The sequence below is a fragment of the Aethina tumida genome, chromosome 3 (assembly GCF_024364675.1).
Source record: "Aethina tumida isolate Nest 87 chromosome 3, icAetTumi1.1, whole genome shotgun sequence".
NCBI classification, from domain to species: domain Eukaryota; kingdom Metazoa; phylum Arthropoda; class Insecta; order Coleoptera; family Nitidulidae; genus Aethina; species Aethina tumida.
The window spans coordinates 12392184-12415591 of NC_065437.1; the positions used below are offsets into that span (position 1 = coordinate 12392184).

At 29.8% G+C, this 23408-nt stretch overlaps 1 protein-coding gene across 2 annotated transcripts in view; it reads right to left on the reverse strand.

Annotated features, from left to right (window-relative positions):
• LOC109594762 (protein TANC2-like) overlaps positions 1–22317 on the reverse strand; it is an 88647-nt gene extending 66330 nt beyond the window's left edge. The window contains exons 1-2 of one of the 2 annotated variants that reach the window (XM_049964285.1): positions 22176–22317; positions 9147–9280 (exon numbers count right to left, since the gene is read on the reverse strand). In XM_049964285.1, coding sequence (XP_049820242.1) covers positions 9147–9276 — 130 coding nt within the window. In that variant the 5' untranslated portion in view covers positions 9277–9280; positions 22176–22317. The remainder of the gene's footprint in view (positions 1–9146; positions 9281–22175) is intronic. The other variant, XM_049964287.1, reaches the window with a different exon arrangement.
• Between the last annotated feature and the right edge of the window lie 1091 nt (positions 22318–23408).

Here is a 23408-nt window from a genome sequence, read left to right on the forward strand (position 1 = left end):
CGCATAAATGTTGAATTATTAGATTGTGTTGCTCGATGGTTTTCTCCACTTGGACACGGTTAGCTGAAGTGATTGAGGCAAAGGAAAACTAGATCATTTCTTAATAACGCCTCCTAGTTTACGACCATTTCGTGCCATATCCGGAATTCAACTCAAAAGTTAATATAACAGTTTTTAATATATCAATATAACATGGTGTAGTGTTACAAGAATTTCCGGACTAAATAAAGCAAAACTGACTTAGGTCTCCAGAGTTCATTTTTTCTAAAACGAACATCAAATCTGTCATTCAAAAGAGGGGAGATGTGCATTTTTTAATTAATTACTGGGGAGTAGTAGGAACTTTCTAGAGGCAATAAGTTTTTATTACAATATATAAAATTTGAAGGAATATTGAGTTTCCTCTAGCTAAGATATAACTATATTTCTGGTACATATCGAGATATATAATATTCTAATCTAAATAAAATTACTTATAAGTTACGTCCTTTAGATATTCATAGACAACAATATTAATTATTCTTAAAATTGCCAGAGATAATTTACTATGTCACAAGTTATATATTTTTGGAAAAAGTTCCTTTTTTTCCGACATTTTAAAAGCATTGACAAATATAGTTTCCACTCCAAATAAAAAAAATTAACCAACACTTTTATACTATACACTATCGCTCATATGTAGAGCAACAAATTAAAAAACATAATCATTTTATTAAAACAACAATTTTTTTTAATTTAAATTAATTTTATAATTAACAAGTATCTAAACATCTCGTACCTCAATTTATATACAGATATCTTTATTTACGTAGTTTTTATACAACATTTTATTTCGGACAGGGTTCATAAGTAAAGCAACCAAACCCAATATTCAATAAAATTGATTTTATAATTTATTTCTGTGCCCGACATTGTTCCTTAAAGCTAAAAATGGCTAGATCGATCATTTCAAGGACGATTTCCAATTTTAACAGAAGGAATACCCTGGAAGGAGTTCCCAAAAGATCTGTGGACAGGAAAACAAAACACTTGTTGTTTGCGACACTTTTATCAGCGCATCCCGCATAAATCAAAAAATAAACGGACTCAGTATGTTGGTGAGTACCATAAAATGAAGACCAAAAAGAGCTGGTTTCTATGGCAGAAAACCAACAATGAAGCCCTTCATTTCTGTAAACTATAGAACAGCGAGGAGACGTTATGGTTTGGTATGTTATTCTGGGTTGGCACGGGCCCACTGGTTAAGTTAGACGTTTTGTTTATCGTGTCATTCTCTAGAATCTAGAATGCTTCCATTTGACGAAGAAACATCAGTTTAAGATACGTCTATGTTAATAAAAGAATGGTTCGCTTCTCAAAGAGTACGTGTCATGCCATGGCCAGCATAAAACCCAGACCTCAATCCAATGGAAAACCTTTGAGAAGAAATTGATCGGAAAATCCTTGCAAAAGACTGTCTTCGTAGAGTGAAGAAGTTCAAAATCACTTGACAGAAATTTCAAACGATTATACTGAAAAGCTATCAAAATCAATGAAGAAAAGGTGTTTAGAAGCTATTAAAAATAATGGATATGCTACTAGATAATAAATAAAAGAAGGCTAAATGTTGTTTAATATATTCCTATACATAAATCAGTCCATGTGTCTTTTCTATACGTTGAAGGAGACCTACGCCAAAAGCAGAGAAATATTCCCATATGATGATTAACCCACCACCCTGTTTCACAGTAGATTAAGCAAACGTTTTGTTTAGTTTTGTTCCTATAAGACATCTAATATATGTTAAAACGTTATTTTTAAAAAATTTAACGTAGACTCATCCCCAAACACTACCCATCACCACAATTCTACTATTTAGTGGAGACATTCCTGAGCGAAATCGGACCTTCACATTCCTAGTAGAAAGTAGAGTTTCCTTTACTAGATTCTAGCTAAACAAGCCCACATCGACTAATCTTCTTTTCACATACCTTAAACTAAATTTCAGCAAGTTCTATTTCCTCCAGCTTAGCCTTCATTTGAGTCAACGATAAGAGTTGATTGTTTTTAACAATGAATTATCCATTTATTCTTTTCAGGTTTTCGAACTCGCTGAATATTTTTCATAGCCGCCACAAGCCTCGTTTCTCTAATTTCTTTATTAATATAGAAGTCAATTGAGTTGTAAACTCTGATCAATTTCTATTTGTTTTTCTCCTTTTATAAAGCTAAATTATAATTTTTCTTATAATACATGATACAGTTTAACTACGACCCGTTATTAAATAATTATAAGGAAAAGACCTCTGGTAAATAATTGACTCAATCGACACGGATCATTGAAATACTAGAAAGTAAAAAGTTGCTGTAATTTTGTCTATTGGAAAATAAAAAACATGCGCAGTTAATGAATAAAATTAAATTAATTAACTACATACTGGACGCAACAATAACAGAAAAAACAAAAAGATTAGATACACTGGAATCCAATTAAAGTAGTATAGTTTATATTTTTAATACATTTTAACAAGTTGCCATAATTGTGGTCACTACTGTATATACAAATACATAATTACATATAGTAGTAAGTCCAATTTAGTTATTTTCAAGAAAAAGGCAAAAATAAAATTTTTGCAGTTTAGGTACATTTTTATAATAAATTTTATGGAATAAAGGATTTGCGTAAGTAAGGGTTGTGTGTGGATATAAGGCAAAAAAATTAAAAAATATATAAATTAAAATTTTTAGAATTTGTTTATGGACGACTTTTCTTATTTTTTCAAAACTCAGGGAAATAAAAGAATGAAGATAGGATATCAAAAAATAATATTAGATACATACAATAATCAAATTAGTAAAACTTATTAGTAAAAATGAGAAATATTTTATAATCAACACAAAAATAAATAGCTTATTATTGAAGTAAGTATTTAAAACGGCTTTGATTTGAACAAAATTATTCTATTCACTGTCTGTATCATTGTTTTCTTTTTGAGATACCTAAATATTTTCATACAAAAAGGTGAAATTAAACTAGTACCCATTCTAGAAATTTAAACCGGTGAGTATGTTCTTTTTTGAAATGCCCTTTATCCTTTTTTGCTGAATTGGCAATTCTTTGCAATATTCAAAGATATAAAATCTGCAATGAGAAAGCTTTTTTTTGTAAAAAAACTGTAGCTGGTGAAGTAGCATAAAATTCTTACAAATTTGGTTAGACACGAGTAACTTATTATAACCATGAGATTTCTATTCTGGATGGGATAAATAATGTGACGGGGGACACGTCATTGTTTACCTGGACACTAAAGTTAACTTGCCACATTTTCTAATTCGTGAACTTAGGTAACCTCTATAGACACAGTTTATTACTACAACAAAGTATTAAAATTGACAACAATTTCATCAAAAGTGGAGTTACGATTATTTATCTCTACGATACAGAAATGAGCAATAGAAAATATTATTTTTTAAAATTCCACTTATTAGATTTTTATGTATTTTTTTACGTTATTTAACTCATAAAATTTCTTTGTTTGAGTGAGTTAAAAATGTAATTTTTAGTAATTTCCATTCATAGCTTAGCCTAATTGAAACATTTTAGTTTTCTTAAATTTCCTTTTTGCATGACTTCTCCCTTAGAATTTCTTGTGTATCATTTTCAATAGATCTATCTTTAAGCTCGCTTTGATTGACTGTATTAGCAATTTCATCTTCTGAAGATAATTTTTTTCTTCAATAACTGAGCTAATAGAATTTTATCATTTTCATAAACTGACACCTCAAAAAAAATTCTGGAAAACTCAACTCAACTTTCAAAGTTGGTAATAAAATTTGGATGATATTATATTAATTGGATTTATTTTAACTTTTAAACTTTTCTATTTTGACGTATAATTGTCCATTTCTAGAAGCTGTAAATTAAAGGAAAAAACATTATTCACACAGATTTTTTTGTTATTATTTCGTAAAAATTGTTTAAAGTTTTTATTGCCTTTCTAATCCAAATATCTCAATATGTTCTTAACTTTGATAAAACTAGACAACAGAATATTCAACTCGTAAAGAACTCCGTGACAGGACCCTTAAATTTTGACACCCTTTTTAATATCAAATTTCACGGATTGGTATCCGAACCACCCCATAAACATCCAGATGTACAGGTGAGATAACGTCCGAACCGTAACAGAACGCGGCCGTCTTAAATAGTGGGTAATGTCTTTGTTAACAGGTGCACTGCACTTGCCTTTCATATATTCAACCGTGTATATAAGTCAAACGATAAAATCTCACGCAGAAAGACCGATATTCCCACAGCGAGGGTATAAAATACGGGACGGACGGAAAAAATCCTGTTTATTGTTGGTGCACTCATAAACGTTTCACGACCGTTGTTTCACAGTTGCCGTATTAGTTTATATTGAGGAGAGAAACGTTTGCATGAAGAAAGTTCAATGTAAACAAATCAGTGTGGCTCGGGTCTGATGTCGAACTGGGACAAGAGTCGACCATCTAGATCGTCGGCCAATTTTGAGAACAATTAAAACCCGGGCGTTAACCAATAACTGTGCTGTTTGTATATGGAAAACACTTGTTGTTGCGGCCGTACAAAAAGTTTGTTAATTGCGACCCTTGGGACAAATCCAGCCTTAATCTCGCCAGTCATTTGCAAGTAATTGCCAATTAATTATAAACCTGTAATCACAATCGTAAACGTAAATCGGCCACCGGAATAAAACTTTGTATGTGTGTTTCTATTACGGACTTTCCAGATAATAATAACAATAATAATTTTTCAGACGTATTAACGTCCCAAAATAGCACGGTAATAGATTTAATTCTCGTAGTAACGTAGGCTATCTTTGGTACGTAGGCCATTGTACCAGCATATTTAAATAGTCGTTCACACTGTCTTTTAATAGAATAAAGTCATACTTGCGCAAAGATATACTTAGTTGTGGGTGGAGGGTGTATATTTAGTAACACACCATTGTCGCTAATCTTCAAATTTCAAGGAATTAAAACAGTTGCGTTATGATTATTAAAAATTAACAGTAAACGTTCCACTTTTTCGATGGTACGTAAAGTAAACATTTCACCAATTAGCTGCACTGAATTTATCGTTGTCGTTAAACCATAAAATATTTCGTGAAATATTTCACTTGTTTCAGTTACATTTCGGACGGCATTAAAACCGCAAGAGCAATAAATTAATGTGCACAGTCCGGGAACAATTTCTTTCAACAGGTGCACGACAATCTATAATGAAACATTAAAGTGAGCCACGTGAAAAAATTCTAAAACAGAGATTAAAGGGTGGATTCCCCGTGTGTGTATGAGAATCGTTCAGTTATTTCAGCATGTTCAAATAAACCTGATAAGTCCGTGCAGTTAATCTTGTTTAATTTATGGGATTGTAATCCTTCGGAAGGAACTAACATCATCAAAATATAAATCATGGTTTTCAACTGATTTTCATCAGTAACGGAATACTTGTAATAAACAACGAAATATTTGTACTGGCTAGTTACCGCGATAAATCCTCCGCAAAATTAACTGCAAATAAGTTTTTCGATAAGATTTTTAATTATTGATAATTATATTATACCTGTTAATTTGCGGTATCAGTTAACTGTTGAATTCGAGATAAGTCATAATTTATTGTTGTAGTTGGGGTGATTTATCTCCTGAAAGTTTTACTTGAAAAGCATAGTCCACCATTAAATGTGTTGTTTAAAACAAGTTACAATTTTTATTTGTTACGTGTCCGGTGCTGGCTAGAGAAATAGCAAAATATTTGAAAATAAATATTTTGTAAGATATAATAAAAGGATTCAATTCAAATTTTGTCCAGTCAGTATAAACGTAAATATGAAATAACACACGCAATTTAAAATGCAAAATAAAACTTAAAAAAAACAACTCATTTTATACACAAAAAAATTGGAAAATTTTCTTATAGGCAAATAAAACTAGCAAACGTGTTTCAAAAAATAAATCATTAGTATTAAACAAGAATATTTGAACAACATCAGAATTTTGGCGAAGACTATTTAGGAGTACTTTAGAATAAACCATCCAATCGTAAGCAATTTTGACCCTAGATACACTTCAAAAACATTGAAACATGATGGAGGAAACGTTATGGTTTAAGATTTCTTTTTTTGGTAATATTTAGTACCATTACTAAAAATTAATGTTAATATGGGCCGTTTTATGTGTAAATATGTGATATGAGAGATGTAATAGGTGATCCGAAGCATGCGTCTGGAGTTGTTCTCGATTACCCATCGTAAGGTCCGGGTCTAAATCCAATTGATAACTTATAGAACAATAAGAAGTCTCGATTGACACCAAAAACCATCAAATTGAAATCCATCAACTATGAATTGTGGTTATTAATTGAAAAATCTTGGAATTTAATTAATATACTAATTATTATAATTGAGGACTTTTTTAAATGGCCTTCACACATTTTATATTTAATATTTATTATTATCTTTTTATATAAATTTATTATATCTATGTTGTAAGGCCTATTTTATTCTGTTTTATAAAGAATTTAATATTATAATATATTAATATTAATTTAAATTATTATAATTTATAATGTAATATACTAATAAGTAAATTTAAAATAAATGAAAAATTTATTATGTGTAGAATTGTAAAGAACAATTCTTTTTTCAAAAAATTGTATTTCATTAATTTATAAAAAAATATCATATAAAATAATTGTTTAAAATGAGTAAATATTTTTTATATACTTAATTAAATCAATATGATAATTTATTATATGGTATGTAAGAAATTATAGTTATATTTAATATTTATTACTGTTATTATTATTATTTAATTCATTCTTCTTTAATTACAATTATATATATTTTAAATTTAAATAATTTGTAAATAAAATTTTTAAAAATTGTACTATATCGAAAAAATAATTAAATCCTTTTATTATATCGTTAAAAATAAATTATAAATTAAGAATTTCGTAAGATTAAATATTTTTAATATACCTGAATTTTGTGAATTTGTTTTGAATGACTTTGACATACTGTATATTTAATACTTAAATATTTATTTATATAAATGTATTTAAACCTTCGAAAAAATTGTATTATGTGGAGATATTAATTAGAATTTTTAAATGCTTTTAATTTTTATATTTAATTAATTTGTCAAAAAATATATATAAATTAAGAAATTTCTTAAAAAGACTAAATATTTTTATTCACATAATTAAATTAACATGATAATTTATTATATATGAGAAAAATAGTGGTTTTGATATATATTATATTTAATATTTATTGTTATTAATAGAATAAAAATATGTAATATGTGTAATATGTTAAATTTTGTATTTATATTATAATTTATTGTTCTTTAATTATAAATATATTAATTTAAATTGTTATAATTTTTATTAATAAATAAATTTTGAATTTAGAAAGAATTATATTACAATCTTTAAATGGTTCTGAAGAATTTTTGTTTTTATTGTTTTGTCAAAAATAATTAATAACTTAAAAATTTCCAATGATTGTTAAGTATTTTTAATACACATATTAAAATACTAATTAATTATTTAATTAAACTCTTCTAAATAACTTGATTTTTATTATTATTTTAATTGTTTCCATCAATGTCATCATTAATTTCAACATTACTTTTTGTACTTTCAATTATTTTTTTGTTCTAAAAAAGATATAATAGGTTTATGCTAACTAAACTAAGAAATGAAAATATTTAATTCAAATTTATCTAAGTATCGCGTAAAAACGGCATCGATTGTCGTTTTATATTTTGTAGTACTGAGTTTTCATCATTGGACATGGCCATTCAAATAATAATCAAACAAGAATACTATTTTAACAATGCACAGTATATAAACATTGAATTTTTCACTAAATCCATTCAATTGCACTTATAAGATTTACACAGCACTATACGTCAGCTGTATAGCTACAGATATACTAGTATAAGCATGTCGGTGACGCGAACGCACGAGATTTTACCCATTCAAAAAGTGTCTAAGGCGCACACCTCTCTGCGTGTGCGCCGGTCATGAGCATGTCGGTGACGTGAACCCATAAAATTTTCCCCTACCAAAAAGTGCGGCTCAGAAGTTTTCACTTCAGAAAAAAATTTTTCCATATTAAATGATTAAAATAATACAATTTGGTATTTTAAATTATTTATTTATTATTTAAATGAAAATGAATTTAAAATTTCAGATAGTACATTATTATTAGGTAACAGGAATTTAATTAATTGATTTTTATTCAATAAAAAAATATTTTGAGAAATTTTAAAATTTTTAACAATTTTGTTTTTGACAATATTCTTTTTGAAATATTTACAATAAAACATATCAAAAATGTGTACGTAGCTAATAATTCATAAAATATGCAGTCGTAAAATTGTTGTTTTATTTGGTATACGTCAATGTTTACCGGACAGTAACACATAATAATTTCATCGGTTGGCTTTCACAAAACAAAATTTATTGATGTCTTCATTCTTCCGAGCAATAATGACCCACAATAGGTAATTGCCGACAAATTCGAGTTTCTTTTTCCCTTCGGATCCGCTTCCATGGGCCATCCGTCAAAAATAATTAGACAACGAATTTTCGTTTCGGAATGAAATCCATTCGGACGTTAGGCATGCAATTTTGCAGTGCAAATCGTTAAGTTAACGCGGCGAATTTTTATATTGTACGCAAGAAGGTATTTATTTTAATGGCAAAAACATATTCCAACAATAAAACCGCATTCTTACAACCAGTTAGGCGCTCCGAGATTTACTTTTTTAATACTTAATAAACGAGATTAAACAATTACGGTGCTAAAAACGCTAACGCATCCCCGGATAAAAATATGTCCCGGCAATTTAGCCGCGATTCACATAATTACGCCGGATAATAAGGGAAATGGAAAATGAGATGCTTTTATAACGATCACTTAAAAGCATTCCTATATTTCTATCGACGATAAAAAAATAATTGTACTTATGAGACGTAAGAAATTTAATGTGTGAGAAATACTGCATAATCTACGGTGTCGATCGAAAGTTTAATTAAAATTTTAAAGCAACGTCATTAATTGAATTAACAATGAGCTTTTTGTAAAAACCTAATTGATTATTTTGAGAGTTACCTTCATTCCACACCACTTCTTGCTCGGCTATAATGGTGTCATCATCCGACCACAAGATCTCTTCTGTGGAAGCTGCAATACTTTCACTCTCCATGAAACTGTCGAAATCTATGCTCTGTCGGAAATCCATTTTTCTGCAAAAAAAAAAAACATGATGGAATTTAGAAATGTCGAACGTTTAATAAATTGAAAGCATTTGAATATTCATGCGCATAAATTATACCAAAATAAATAATTAATATCTAATTTGCCATCCACGGCTTTTTAAGTAGCCAGTTACAACCGAAAACAAGTTTTTTTACTCTGACACCTCGTTAATAAACTTTTACAAAACGACATATATATTCATCTTAATTTCACAATGGTTAATTATTTGTTATTTTTAGCAGTGAACAAATAGAGGAAGCAATTCGGAAAGTTAAAAGATCATAAAAGGTAATAACATCCACATGTTGCACCATGTTGTTACTCTTTCGGCTCGAGTGTTGTGCACTTATAAGGGACAAGTATAAATGCAGATGATGCAGATATACGTTCTAAAAATACACGTCTACTTTCAGTTTCACCCTTTTGACTTATTGGACGCGTTCATTAAATATGGTTTTTTTACTTGTAATTTATCGTCGTAATAAATTTTGATATTTATTATTGTAATAAATTTCGTTTGCGCAATTTTTAACTTGATGGAAAAGGTTAAATGTTCAATTAGTGATTTGTGGATGATGAAAAATTTAATTATTATTAAATATGTTAATTAGCTAATTAATAGAATGTATAATTATGAGCTATAAATTTAAAGTATATACGTATTTATTCGTAATATATCTTCATTTTTATCATTATTTATGATTCAAACAATTTTATAAATATTGTATCACGTAATAACAATAATAATATTGATAAAAGTAATCTTTGAGACACAAGCAAAGCTTTAGGAGTTAAAGAGAAGAATACTTTCATCATGATTATCCTTGTTCAAGGAATCCCCTACAGATGTCACTACTAACTTTAACTACATAGTGAAGTTCTTAATCAAATATTTTATCTTTCATTATATTTCGAATTGTTTTAAAAGTCGAATATGTTTAAAAGAATTGCATTAATAAAGCCAGTATATTTTTCATGAAAACAATGTTTGTGATTTAGTTCTAAATAAATGTATATTTCTTTTATTTGAATCGGAGTGTTTAGTCCAGTTTTATGACGTAAAATTTCACACTTTTCTCCTCAAGATGAGAACTATTATCGTTAAAATGGTATTTTTGTCTCAGATTCTTTCTAGTTGAATAAGTTGATGTTCAAAGTTTACTCAAGTTTAAGAAATTTCCAACAGATGTCACTAGCCATTATAACTTACTAAAGATGCTATACTGAATATTTAAACTTTAACTCATACTCCTTTGTTTGTTTCTAAAATATTGTTTAGTTTTAAAATACTTTTAATGTAATACATTTGTATCAATTGATTCACATTGTAATGTTTTCGAAACTGACTGTAATTAGATTATTATCAAATTACTCATCAAAAGTTAAAATGTAAATTAGATAAAATTCAGATAAAATTTTAGAACAATTTTAGCACAGAATAATTTACTTTAGCTTAATGCTCCGAGTGAAAATAAAGGAGTTCTGACTGCATGATGATGTGTGTATGCACGTATGCACTCAAAGTTCGCAGGGGGCGAAAACCTAAACATATACGTCTAGCAGATCTAAAAGGAATTCCCGCCGCTATTTATAAATGTCTAGTGAGACGCGCGTCTGTCTCTCGAATTAGCCCCTCAGTAGCGTCTCATCCCGATCATCTGTCACGGATCCTAATATCTTTGTACAATTGCGATAATGCATGTCTAATGGTACATTTCGCCTTGATAAAATCATGTAACACCCCCCAAAATCTCCCACGTTCCGATTACACGCGACAATGTAGTCGTCGTTCTCGTAATCGGAATTAAATTAAGGTCCGTCCGAAACAGTGTCTGGTCGGATGCGAACGTAAATCCGAAATCCATTAAGTTTCGAGTTAAAACTGAAGTGAAGTGTGGCGGCAACGCGGATTGGAAAAGACAGAAACGCATTATACGAGCAATCGGAAACAGGCCTCCATTTCAAGACGTTCATTTATCCGCAAGTGTGATTTATTCGACCCGAATAGGAATGGAAGCATTAACTTGGTTATGCTCATTTGATTATGTCGTTACTGGTATTTTTATGTTGACGGCTTGTGTCGCTGACAGAGGAAAAAATGAGAAAATATGGTTGCCAACAGATTTATTCAATAACAGACCTTAGATTAATAATTATTATATTTCAGTTGACTAATTTATCTTTATAACTTTTGGAGTAAACTATTTAATATTAGTTAATAATAATTTATGTATTTAATAATAATATCTAATTTTAAAAGTTCAAAATTATTAAAAAGAATTTTGCGGGTAGTAAACATATTTTATTATTCTAATTAGCTTTCAGAAAACTTAGATAGAACTATTTAATGTTTAATAAACAGACATGTGTATATTTATCATCTGAATAACATGAACATTTAAGTTTAAAGTGCTTAAAACTTTTCAAGACAGGAATGTACTTCATTATTTCATTATAATGCTTACAAAACTACTTAATATTTAAATTAACAGAAGTTTGTTTTAATAATCTTTATAAAATGAAATGATATTTGATCTGAAAAGTTTAAAATACCTTTTTTGGAGAGGTTTTACTACATTTGTTTACCTTTACGGAATTTATATAAAATTTATATAAGAATATGCATTATACAAAGTGGAGTTAACTCTATATCAATATTTCCTAATATTCTTATTATATACGTATGAAAATTTATAATAAGAGTGTTGACTACAATATTAATTTTAACTAATGTCTTAAAAGAATAACAAATTTTTTTAAGCAATGACTATTTAATTTCAGATTGATTCTTAAATGCATCAAAGAAAAATGAAAAATTGTATATTGAAGGGAAACCAGAAGAAAATTTCTAGGACTGCGAGCAATATCACAAATTTTAAATGTGTTGATCGTTGTGATAATTTGTGAATTTGAATCTAACCTAACCTAATATAACCTCAAATATGCGGGTGTCTTTCGACAGAGGAGATTTATATTGAGAATTTTTTTTGTTCTTTACTTTAATTTTTATTGTTTTAAAAGTCTAACATTTTTTTTAGAAATGACTATCTAGTTTTACCTGTATTCTTGATTGCTTTGAGGCGAAAAGAACTAGAATCTCCTGATCATAAAAAATAATTTGTATATTTAAGAGAAGTTAGAAGATAATTTTTTAGAATACGAACAATATTACAAATTTTAAAAATCATTGTTAATTTTTTAATTTGAATCTAATTTAACCTAACATAACCTCAAATATTCGGGCACTTCATTTTATTATTTCAACTGCTACGCCTCTGGCAATAAAGTATTCACAATTTTCGACATAGGTAATTTATATTGAGAATTTCTTTTTGTTCTTTACTTTAATTTGTACTACTGTTTTAAATGACTAACAATTTTTTTAGTAACGACTATCTAGTTTCACGTAGATTATCAACTGCTTTGAAGTCAAATGAAGTAGAATCATTCCGATTATAAAAAATAAATTGTATATTTACAGGAAGTCAGAAGAAAATTTCTTGGACTGCAAACAATATCATAAATTTCGAGAGTGTTGATCATTGGGATAATTTGTGATTTTGAATCTAACTTAACCTAATATAACCTCAAATATGCGGGAGACATTCGACAGAGGAGATTTATATTGAGTATTTCTTTTTGTTCTTTACTTTAATTTTTACTACTGTTTTAAAAATCCAAAAAAATTTTTTACAAATGACTATCTAGTTTAACCTGGATTCTCGATTGTTTTAAGGTGAAAGCGAAAAATGTTAATCAATGGAATAATTTGTGAATTTGATCCTAAGCTAATATAACTTCAAATATGCAGGGACGTTATTTTATTTTATTACAACTGTTACGCCCCTGACAATTTTTGAAATAGGAGATTTATATTGAGTTCTTTTTGTTCTTTACTTTAATTTTTACTATTGTTTTAAAATACTAACAATTTTTTTAGTATTCTGGATTCTCAATTACTCTTAGGCAAAATGGAGGAGAATCACCTGGTCATATTAGAAATTTAAATCCAGAAGAAAAGTTCTTGGAATGCGAACAATAAGGCAAATCATTGGAATAGTTTTTGAATTTGAATCTAACCTAACAATACCTTAAATATTCGCCTTATTTTTTACAATTTTCGACGCAGGAGTATTGAGATTTTCTTATTGATCTTTTAGTTTAATTTTTACTATTATTTTAAAAAAATAACTTAAAGAACAAATATCTAATTTCAAATGTATTCTTAATTGCATCAGGGAAAAATGAAGTAGAGTCTCCCCGATCATAATAAATACATTGTACATTTAAGGGAAGCATGTAGAAAATTGGTCGGATTGCGAACACTAATGTAAATCTCTATAATTTCAGTACTTTTTGAATTGAATCTTGAAATAAGAGATTTATAATGAGATTTGCATTTTGTCTATTACTTTAATTTTTACTTCTGCTTCAAAAGAATAACATTTTTCAGCAAAGACTATCTAATTTCACCTGGATTCTTAATTGCTCCGGGGGAAAATGTGGCGGAACCACCCAGATCATAAAAGTAAATTGTACATTTAAGGGAAGCCAGAAGGAAATTGTTTGGACTGCGAACAACAGCGCGAATTTTAATTAAGGCTCCGACAGCGGTGCAAAAAAGCGCACGACCCATCCGATATCCTTGCACGAAATCTGTTTAAAGTCATAATTGCGCTCCGGGTCTCTGCAAATAGGCGTCCGCCGTTCGAAACGGAAAAAAAGAGGGCGGCGGATGAAATAGTGAGAAAAGTGTCACCAAGTCGACGCGAATCGCCGAACAAAACCTCACGCCAACGGAAATTCCAGTCTCGCCGTTTGACGTCACATCCTCTGGAATTCTGTCTTTCCGGTAAGCTGGCAATGTCAACCGTAAAACCCATCGCATAATTTTACAGTGCCCTTTGTACCGCATTTTCGTTTCGCTGGTGCCATTGTGTTGCGTTTGCATAATGAAATATAACCGGGAAAAATTTTCAAGCAAGTAGTTCGCAAATAAGCCAGGCAAGAGAGCCATGTTCAGGAAATAGAAACTGGGCTTGACATGATTTAGTTCCCGGCACGGTTTGTACGCCATCATGTTTCGCTCGCTCTTTGAATTGTTGCTTTTCAATTAAATTTATTGTCGCGCCGTTTTCGGTTGCTTACCATACGGGGCCCTTTGTTACTCAAATCACTTTAATTTGTTGCAGCAAGGATGGAAACTTCTTTCGGAGGTTCACAAGAGTTTATCCTGTTGGATGACAAGGGATGATTGCGAGAGCAATCCGAAGTTGAAGCTGGGGTTAAACGAGCAACATATCTTGTAGATAACGCAATCTTTAATCCCAAATAGAAAATTACTGGAATTTGTCAACAGGAAAGTTCGTGAAAGAACGAACACATACTGGAATTTTAGCTTTTACAGACCATTAGCCTTGAACAGAAATAAATCCGCCATTTCGTTTCCAACTAACTGACAGATGTCCTATAATTCTGATATATGTAACGGAAACTTTCGGATTTATCTAAAGGAATATACATAGTTATGAGGAAATAAATATTTACAGCCATCACAGTTTCTTTTGGCGGACCGTATAATTTTCGCATTAAATGTTTAATCTAGATTGAAAATGCTCCCGATGAAACTTTTATGAATCATAAATTTAATGGGGTATTTTTATAGTTTAATTGATTTTTATAAGCCGCCCTCACGAACAAAAATGCTCGTGGCACTTTTAAATTACGTTTATTCCTCTAAAACACATGCACAAGTTTGGAAGTTATACTTGATGCAGGGACATAAAAACGCCAGTCCGAAGACAAACGAACATAAATGGAATATGCTTAACTGCATTTATGTGGGGATATGTGTTTCTGCAAATGCAGCAATGGCGGCTTCCGATTGTTGTAAAGTCTGGGGAGTGTTATGTAAAGGCAGCAGTGGCGTTTTGCTATTCCTAATGGCTTTCGGGATGTTGTGCGACTAGTTCGGTGCATTTAATGATGCCACGTCGGAGGATTAACATTTTTTTTACTTGTTTCGAAGATTTTTTGTCGCAGTTACGAAGACGCAATCGAAAAGTGGGGGAGTTGATTGACACGGGCCGTAGACAAAAGCGATACGCGCATCTGCATACATTTCCGACGTTCTCTCCGGTATTTTTTCCTAGTTTGATGGTCCCCTGTTGGCTTTCCGATTCTCATTACGCGCGGAAAAAGTTACCCGGCATCATTATTCAAATGGTGTAGATGGATTTCAGATGGCGGCAGTTCTATTCTCGGTTTGACTAATCGACTAAAAATTGGCGAGATTTTTCTTGCGACGTCAATAAACTGCAACTGAAATGACTTTATAAAGTGTCTGGACGGAATTAGGTTTCGGCAATTAGATCGATAGCCAGTTCATTAATCCAAGTCGAGTAATTCCATTTGAGCGAGATTTTATCGGGGGCATTTTTGCTCCTTTGACTTTTATTCGTCCTCATTCCAACAGATGTTTCGGATCGTCCTTTAAAGAGATACAATTTATTCAGGCATGGTGTTTACGTTTCGGACCGAAAAAACAATCTAATTTCAAAAGTTTCCGACACGCTTCTGCAAAATACAAAAGTTCCTTTTGTAGTGAAAGGCTTTATTTATTATTCAGGACGTTACGTAGGTACTTACGAAGTTCGCAGGTAATAATCGTGTTTCAGTCCGAGGAAAAATGAAAAAAATGTTTACTTTTAACTAGCATTAATATTAAGTAATGGAAAAAGTTATTTTAATACATTTTAAAATATATTTTAAAAGCTTTTTATGTCATTTCTCTTATGCTTAGAGAAAATATATTAAAACGACAGAAGCGTCTTGTCTCATTCAAAATGGAGAAATGCATATGGAAATGCTGCTGTAAGTGAATAATTCTAGTTTCATAGGTTTAAAAGCTGCAATGTACTGAAGAAGATATCTTAAAAACTCAGTTTCAAAAGTCTTGAAACACCACGTAAATCATCAAATTATTTGTTAAGTTTTAATTCAAACTGTTTAACTGTTTATGTGTAAAAAAACTTAAAACGCAGTAAAAATGCTAACAATTCATTTTTATCACAATTTTAATCAAAAAGAACCATTTAGTGGTGTATCCTTAGACGTTTAATGAAGTTAAAAAATCGTACAAATGCCAGAATATCTATTAACTAATAAAATTTGTTTACGGATATTCTTTCTTCATGAGGAAGGTTTGTCTCATTCGAAATACATATGGAAATGCTGCTGTAAGTGAAGAATTCTAGTTTCATAGGTTTAAAAGCTGCAATGTATTGAAGACGTTGTCTTAAAAGGTCATTTTCAAAAGTCTTGCAACACCATGTAAATGATTAATTTATTTCTTAAATTTTAATTTAATCTCTTTAACTGTTTTGTGTCAAAAAAACTTAAAACGCAGCAAAAAATGCAAACAATTTCATTCATATCACAATTTTAATCAAAAAGAACCATTTAGTTGTGTATCCTTAGACATTTAATGAAGTTAAAAAATCGTACAAATGCCAGAATACCCATTAACTAATAAAATTTGTTTACGGATATTCTTTCTTCATGAGGAAGGCAAATTGCTTGAAGATTGAATGTTCATCACAGTATGGTTATGAGGATCATTCGTCGAACCAATGAAAGGGTTCAGTAGAACCTAGATTCGAAATGGACGTCTAAGTGCCAGCCAAGAGAGGTATACAGTTCAAATAACTAGATCGTAATCCGTCTAATGGTGGCATTCGTAATAATAAGTACTCCCAATGCTGTTAAAAGCTATCCACCTATTTATCATCATTTGGACCTTCAAAAGTGGCTAGACTATTCTTAGACACACAACATCAACGTTGGAATGGGCCAAATTCATCAAAATTGGTCTTTGCCCCAATGATCGAATGTTCTTTTTTCGGAAGAGGATGGTGAGTGATGACTACCGAATTGTTTGGAGAGAAAGAAGTGCAAAGCAACGAGTCAGTGTTGTCAGTAAAGTATGGAAGAAGAACTATTTTGGTTCTGTTCCTGTCACAATTACTGGACAAATTTATATAGACCATATTATTATAATATAAATAATATATAGAATATTATGGACGAAGTTGCCTGTATATATCGAATCCAAGGGTTCCAGGACGTTCTTAGAGAGAATGAAATTGAAAGAATTGAGTGGTCACTCAATTGAACATGTATGAGATTACTTATCCAAATTACTTCGATGCCGTTTAAATCCTTCCATGAGTATTCCAGATCTTCTATAGCTACAGTTGAAGAATGGAATAATATTCATTAATAATTTATTGATAATAAAGTTCGTTGATGAAGATACTTTATTCCTATTTGTTTCTAACTTAATTATTCTCTATTTGGTAAATGTTAAAACGTTTTTGAAGTTCTTTACAGATATAAAGATAGTATATTTAGATATAGTATAACAAATAACAAATTTGTGATAACTTGAAAGTAAATTATGAGGAATTATTGAACTATTATGAGGAAATGTTGAAAGAAGCTTAATTACACAAAAATTGTGGATACCAAAATTGGATGTTTGATGGAACTCTTTTTTGGTTAATAAATTGACCAAATTAATGAAAATATTACTCAAAAATGATTTTCTTCAGTCAATAATCAAAAATCTTGGTAAATTCTCATCCATCATATAGCCTTGATATTTTTCTATGCGACTATTAATTATTTTTGTCATTGTTCATCTTTACTTCAGTTCAAAGAATCCAGAATTGTTCCTCGTGGTACGAATTTACTTATAGTAACGTTGTTCACTACGATGGTGATAGTTGTGTTGATTAAGAGTTATATAAAAGAGAAGAATGATACATAAAGTTAAATATTTTTTCGATACTTAATAACATATATATTTAATACAAACAAGTTGGTTCAACAGTTTTTACTTAAAAACTATTCAATTAAAAGAAATTTATTACTGAGGGCAATGTTTATATTTCCTCATTCACAATTATCTAATTGAAATTTATATATACACATTTATTGGATAAAACTATTTAATATTTAAATAAACAATAATTTAAAAATTAAGAATTTTGTTAAAAATATTGAATGTAACTTCTGATTAATTAAAGAATAATGTCTAAATTTTAAAACGAAAATTCCAGAATACCCTAGGAACAAAAATGTTTTACTTATAACTAATAATATTATTGTTGTTCATTTTCCACACATTAGGAAGTTGAAACATTAACAAGTCTTAAAAGTTTAAACTTTAAATCACCTTATTTAAGGGGAATTTATTACCGTGGGCAATTTTCATATTTCCTCATTCGAAACTATCATTCATCTAATAGAAATTTATGAAGAACCAGAACTAGATGCGACGTTACCGAAGGGTTTTCCGAAACTCTTTAGCCGACGCGTTCAGTATAAATTTTCATAAGAGACTTTTGGATATATTTAAATAAGAAAAATGAAAATAACGTCTTTCCAAAGAGAATCTTTTCTGAGCGGCGTGCAATATATATGCTAATGTATATGGCAAAACTAGCATGTATATTTACCAATTTTCTATGAGATAATAACATTTTTATATTCAAATTGAATTTTAAATCTCCGACTCGATCGTAAGCAGAACGTTTGATTCGACTCCGAATTTTATCGATACGTTAGCGTTGGCTTCGTCTTTACAATCTAGTTAATTATGTTTAGAACATTTCTGGGAATTCAGTGAATAGTTGCGAGTTACTTAATTGCTGAAAATCAGTTTTAAACTATTCAGTATCGTTCGTTCCATGCATGCATACATATTCCTCAGCATTCACATTCAAATTAGTTTATAATCGATGTTGGTTTCAATTGAAATTACCACAATCAAACGTCTAATAACAAATTAACATAAATAGTCGCAATTGGAGTGGATATTGATGGATGAATGTTTATGATTTACAGACGCAAATATTAAATTACCAGATGCGGTCGTCCCCGCTCGACTGTGTGTTAATTGCAGGGTGCACATGGTCGCAACGTTGCGACTCACCGTGATTTGAGCGAGGGTGGTGAAAGCGTGCCGCAGCCTAATACGTTCGGATATCCTGCCGGCTATTGACATTTGATACATGAGTTACCTCACGTTTTTTACTTCGGGACGCACAAATCCGTCTTTAAAAACGTCCAAACGAACAAAGATTAATAATAAAAAATACGAAACGGAATTTTAAATATAAGCTATTTTCTGTGTCCGTGCCAAAAACGAGTGCGTTGCTCCAAAAATGAGGACGTCTCAGACGTTTATAGAACTTTTTTGTTTATTTTCGACCTACGGAGGCACGTGATAAATTTTACAACCTGTATAACACAACGGTTGCACAAGTTCGTGCAATTTTTAAGGTCAAGTTGATTCACATTAATTTTCTGAATTATCTACATTAAAAAATGCAATAAAATTAAATGGGTCTAATTTGTGTTTGGCTCGTCAACGACGAAAACTATTTCGAGTTCGTTCATTTATAAATGGGCTTTTCTTTACTTCAGAATAGTTTTCAGTATAATTTTCTTAAGTGTTTTATAATTATAATTAAATTGTGAAGCTTACGTTAAGAATATGTCAGAAAAAATATTATAAATTAATAAAGTAAACGTTTTAATACAATAATGTTTAAATGCATAACTCCTACATGTCATTTTTACTTATAACTTCAATTTTGATAAGTCAAGGTCGAATTTTGTAGGAGATTCCTCAATTTCGTTGAAGATGTAATTTAGAATGTATTATTCTTTGAAACGACTTTTGAAGAAAAAAATAACATTACAAAACTATTTTCTTTTATACCAAGTTCAACATGTTCTCAATAAAATTGAGTAAAGTTAAAAGTTATCTCTTATACTTCGTTTTCAAGAATATGAAAAGAATGTCATAAAAAGTGAGAATTGTTCTTAAGATAAACAATTAAATAAGTTAAATACAATTTTAATATACTGGGTGATTCATTATTTATTAGAAATTTATGAAGAACGAAAAAACATATTGATTTGTAATTTTTATATCAATTATAACTTGAACTATATTTCTAATTTATTTTGAACAAAATTTCTTTTATGGTTTTACGGGAAGTAACATTAACTTTGTTATTTTTAAAGGAACAGCCTATATATTTTTGGATTTTTAAATTTTACATGCAATTTCAAATAAAATGACTATATCATGTATCAAATTGTTTTTGGGTTATTTTTTTCCAAAAATATTGACAGATTGATGATCTAACTAAAATACCTATGAAGTCCCCAATTTTGATGCTGCAAAGTTCATTATTAGTACACATGTTAACCAAAGACCATACTATGAGGCACCATTGTAAGTACTCCAAAACACCATAAACGTTTTAGTATAAATTATTGGATATTAAAAAGTCTTTCGATATAGTATTACTATACATAATATGAATATTAACAGAAATTTTAGCAAAAATGTAAAAATAACGACGATTTTCTATGTTTATTGATTAATATTTAATATTATTTTTAAAATAAATACAAAACAATTGACATTCATAGCATTCTGTTATGATTACAATAAAATAAATAAATGTAGAAAATTTAAAAATAATGTTAATGTCACTTTAAATTTTACATGTAATTTCCAATAAAATGACTATATTATGTCCTATACATTGTTTTTGGTTATTATTTTTTTTTCAAAAATATTGACAGATTGATGATCTAACTAAAATACCTGTAAACTCCCCAATTTTGATGCTAGAATGTTCATTTTTGGCACACATGTTAAGGTAAAGACCATCCTATGAGGAACCATTATTAGTACTCCAAAATTATACTGAGTGATCGATTTATTTTAGATAGACATTACTATACATACTATGAATATTAACAGAAATTTTAGCAAAAATGTAAAAATAACGATCATTTTTCTATGTTTATTGATTAATATTTAATATTATTTTTAAATTAAATACAAAAATGATAGCAGCATACTGCTATGATTACAATAAAATAAATAAATGTAAAATTTAAAAATCTAAAAATATGTTAATGTCACTTCCGGCGTAACCGGAATGAATAAGTTAGATGAATCACCCTGTATAAATTACAAAGAAAAATTAATTTTTTCGATAAGTCAGTGTTGTTAAGTCCACTAGCGGCTTAAAAATATATTTTCAATGTTTTTTTACAGCTAATTTTAATAATAATATTATTTTTCAATTCGATTAGTAGTTTCTAAGAAATGTATCGACCCCCACTATTGGACCACCCGGTGTATTATACTTATTTTGTAATTTATTTGACAACTTGAAGTTTTGATAAGCCAAAGTTTTTTCTTGGCAAGTCACGATTCCACTTATCGAAGTTAAATGTCTATTTTGAGGAATAGGAATGTTAAAAAAAATTTCAGAAGAGAACGTTACATTAATTTAAGAATAATAATTTTATAACAACAATAATTTTTAGATAAACATATACAAATGTAAATGAATTTAATTTCATAGTTTTATTGGACGAAATATTTAAAAATTAGTTTAAATAAACAACAATTTAAGTATTTTTATTTCAAAAATCAATTGACTATTCAGAAAATGTTTTAGAAGACATTTTTATAAAACGAAATATTTCACTACACAAACTACACTAACTTAGTTTGATTAACTTGTCTAGTACTTAATTAAATAGTAATTTTTATTTAATAATATTAGTAATTTGAACATGTCTTAACTGCCAAAGTACTTACAAACAACTTTTTAGGAAAGAAAATGTTTTACTATCCTAATTTACGTTTATACGATTTTTTTTAAATAATGGTTTAAATAAAAATAAACTGATAAAATTATATTATACAGTTAAACTGAATTAACCTTGGTGATATTTTGGTATTAGACCATTTTATAAATAAAAATTATTGTGTCTACTTACGTTTCGTTTAAAATCCTATTCGCACTGAACAAAACTCCCACAACAAATTATACTGACAATAATAAATTACTTCAATAAATAAATAAATAATTAAATAAATAAATAAATAAATAAGTTAAGACGAAGTTACATTTCGGTCGTGCGAAAAGTGTCTAAATGGCGATTGTTCGCGGGAGGTAGGTACTCTAGGCGAACGTAACCCTGCGGTACCTACCGCCGAACTAGAAAATTTCCAAATCGACATCCCCCCGAAGTTAAATATAACACGCTCCGTCCGCGCCTATTTTTAGCATGGGAAGTTTGTATTTTTTTTCTCCCGTTGTTTTTATTAGTGATGAACGCGAGTTCGTTCACCAGCTTTTGGGGATGTCGCCCGCTCGCGTTCCTGTCTCCGCGTCTCCAGGTTGCTGCCAGATGACGTATTGGCCCGGTGTTAAATAATTCGAGAGTTCTTCAAGTGCCCGACGAAATATTAATGCTATCCGATATTATTTATTGCGGTCGAATCGTTAATCTTTCGCCGCCGATCCTTTATCGTCAGTCAAGACGATGTTTAATTGTACATGTTTCATAAACAGGTTAATGCGGGACCGTCCCGGGCGTAATTCACCGATTGTAAATCATCCGTAATCCGTGAACGGGATCGGCGATCTAATATTTTTTCTTTTTGATAAGGCGAAAAAGTGGACGGGAATGCGAGGAAAATGCGCAAATGTGTTTTCCACATAGAGACATTAATCAAAGACCTTTTAACATCAAGCGATTCGGGGTTTTAACTGTGTCCCGGCTCCCGCGTTTCGCCACCATCGGACAAAAACTACATCAAAGGCGTATCATTTGTTACTCGCAAATGTAAGCGAAATCCGCGCCAACTATTATTAAAGATTTTCTGCACGTTTTTTTAAGTTAAAAAGGTCGCGCGCATCTCCGTGTCCTTCTGTTTTAATGCGCCTTTGTTCCGTCCGCAAATAATTTCGGATTCGTGAAAAATCTCTCTGAGCTTTTTTTAATTAATTATCCCGCTTTTTACGTACCCACTTTTCATTATAAAGGACGGAGAATGTCTTTTTTGGTTATTGAGACTTTTAAGAACAAAGGGGAAGTCGCTGTAAAGGCTTTATACATTTTTTTTTAAATATAATATGTTTTTAATTAAAATTTATGTTTCCATTATGTCATATAGAAAAATAATGTATTTAAAACACAAAAGTGTGCCTTTTGTGTTATTAAAGC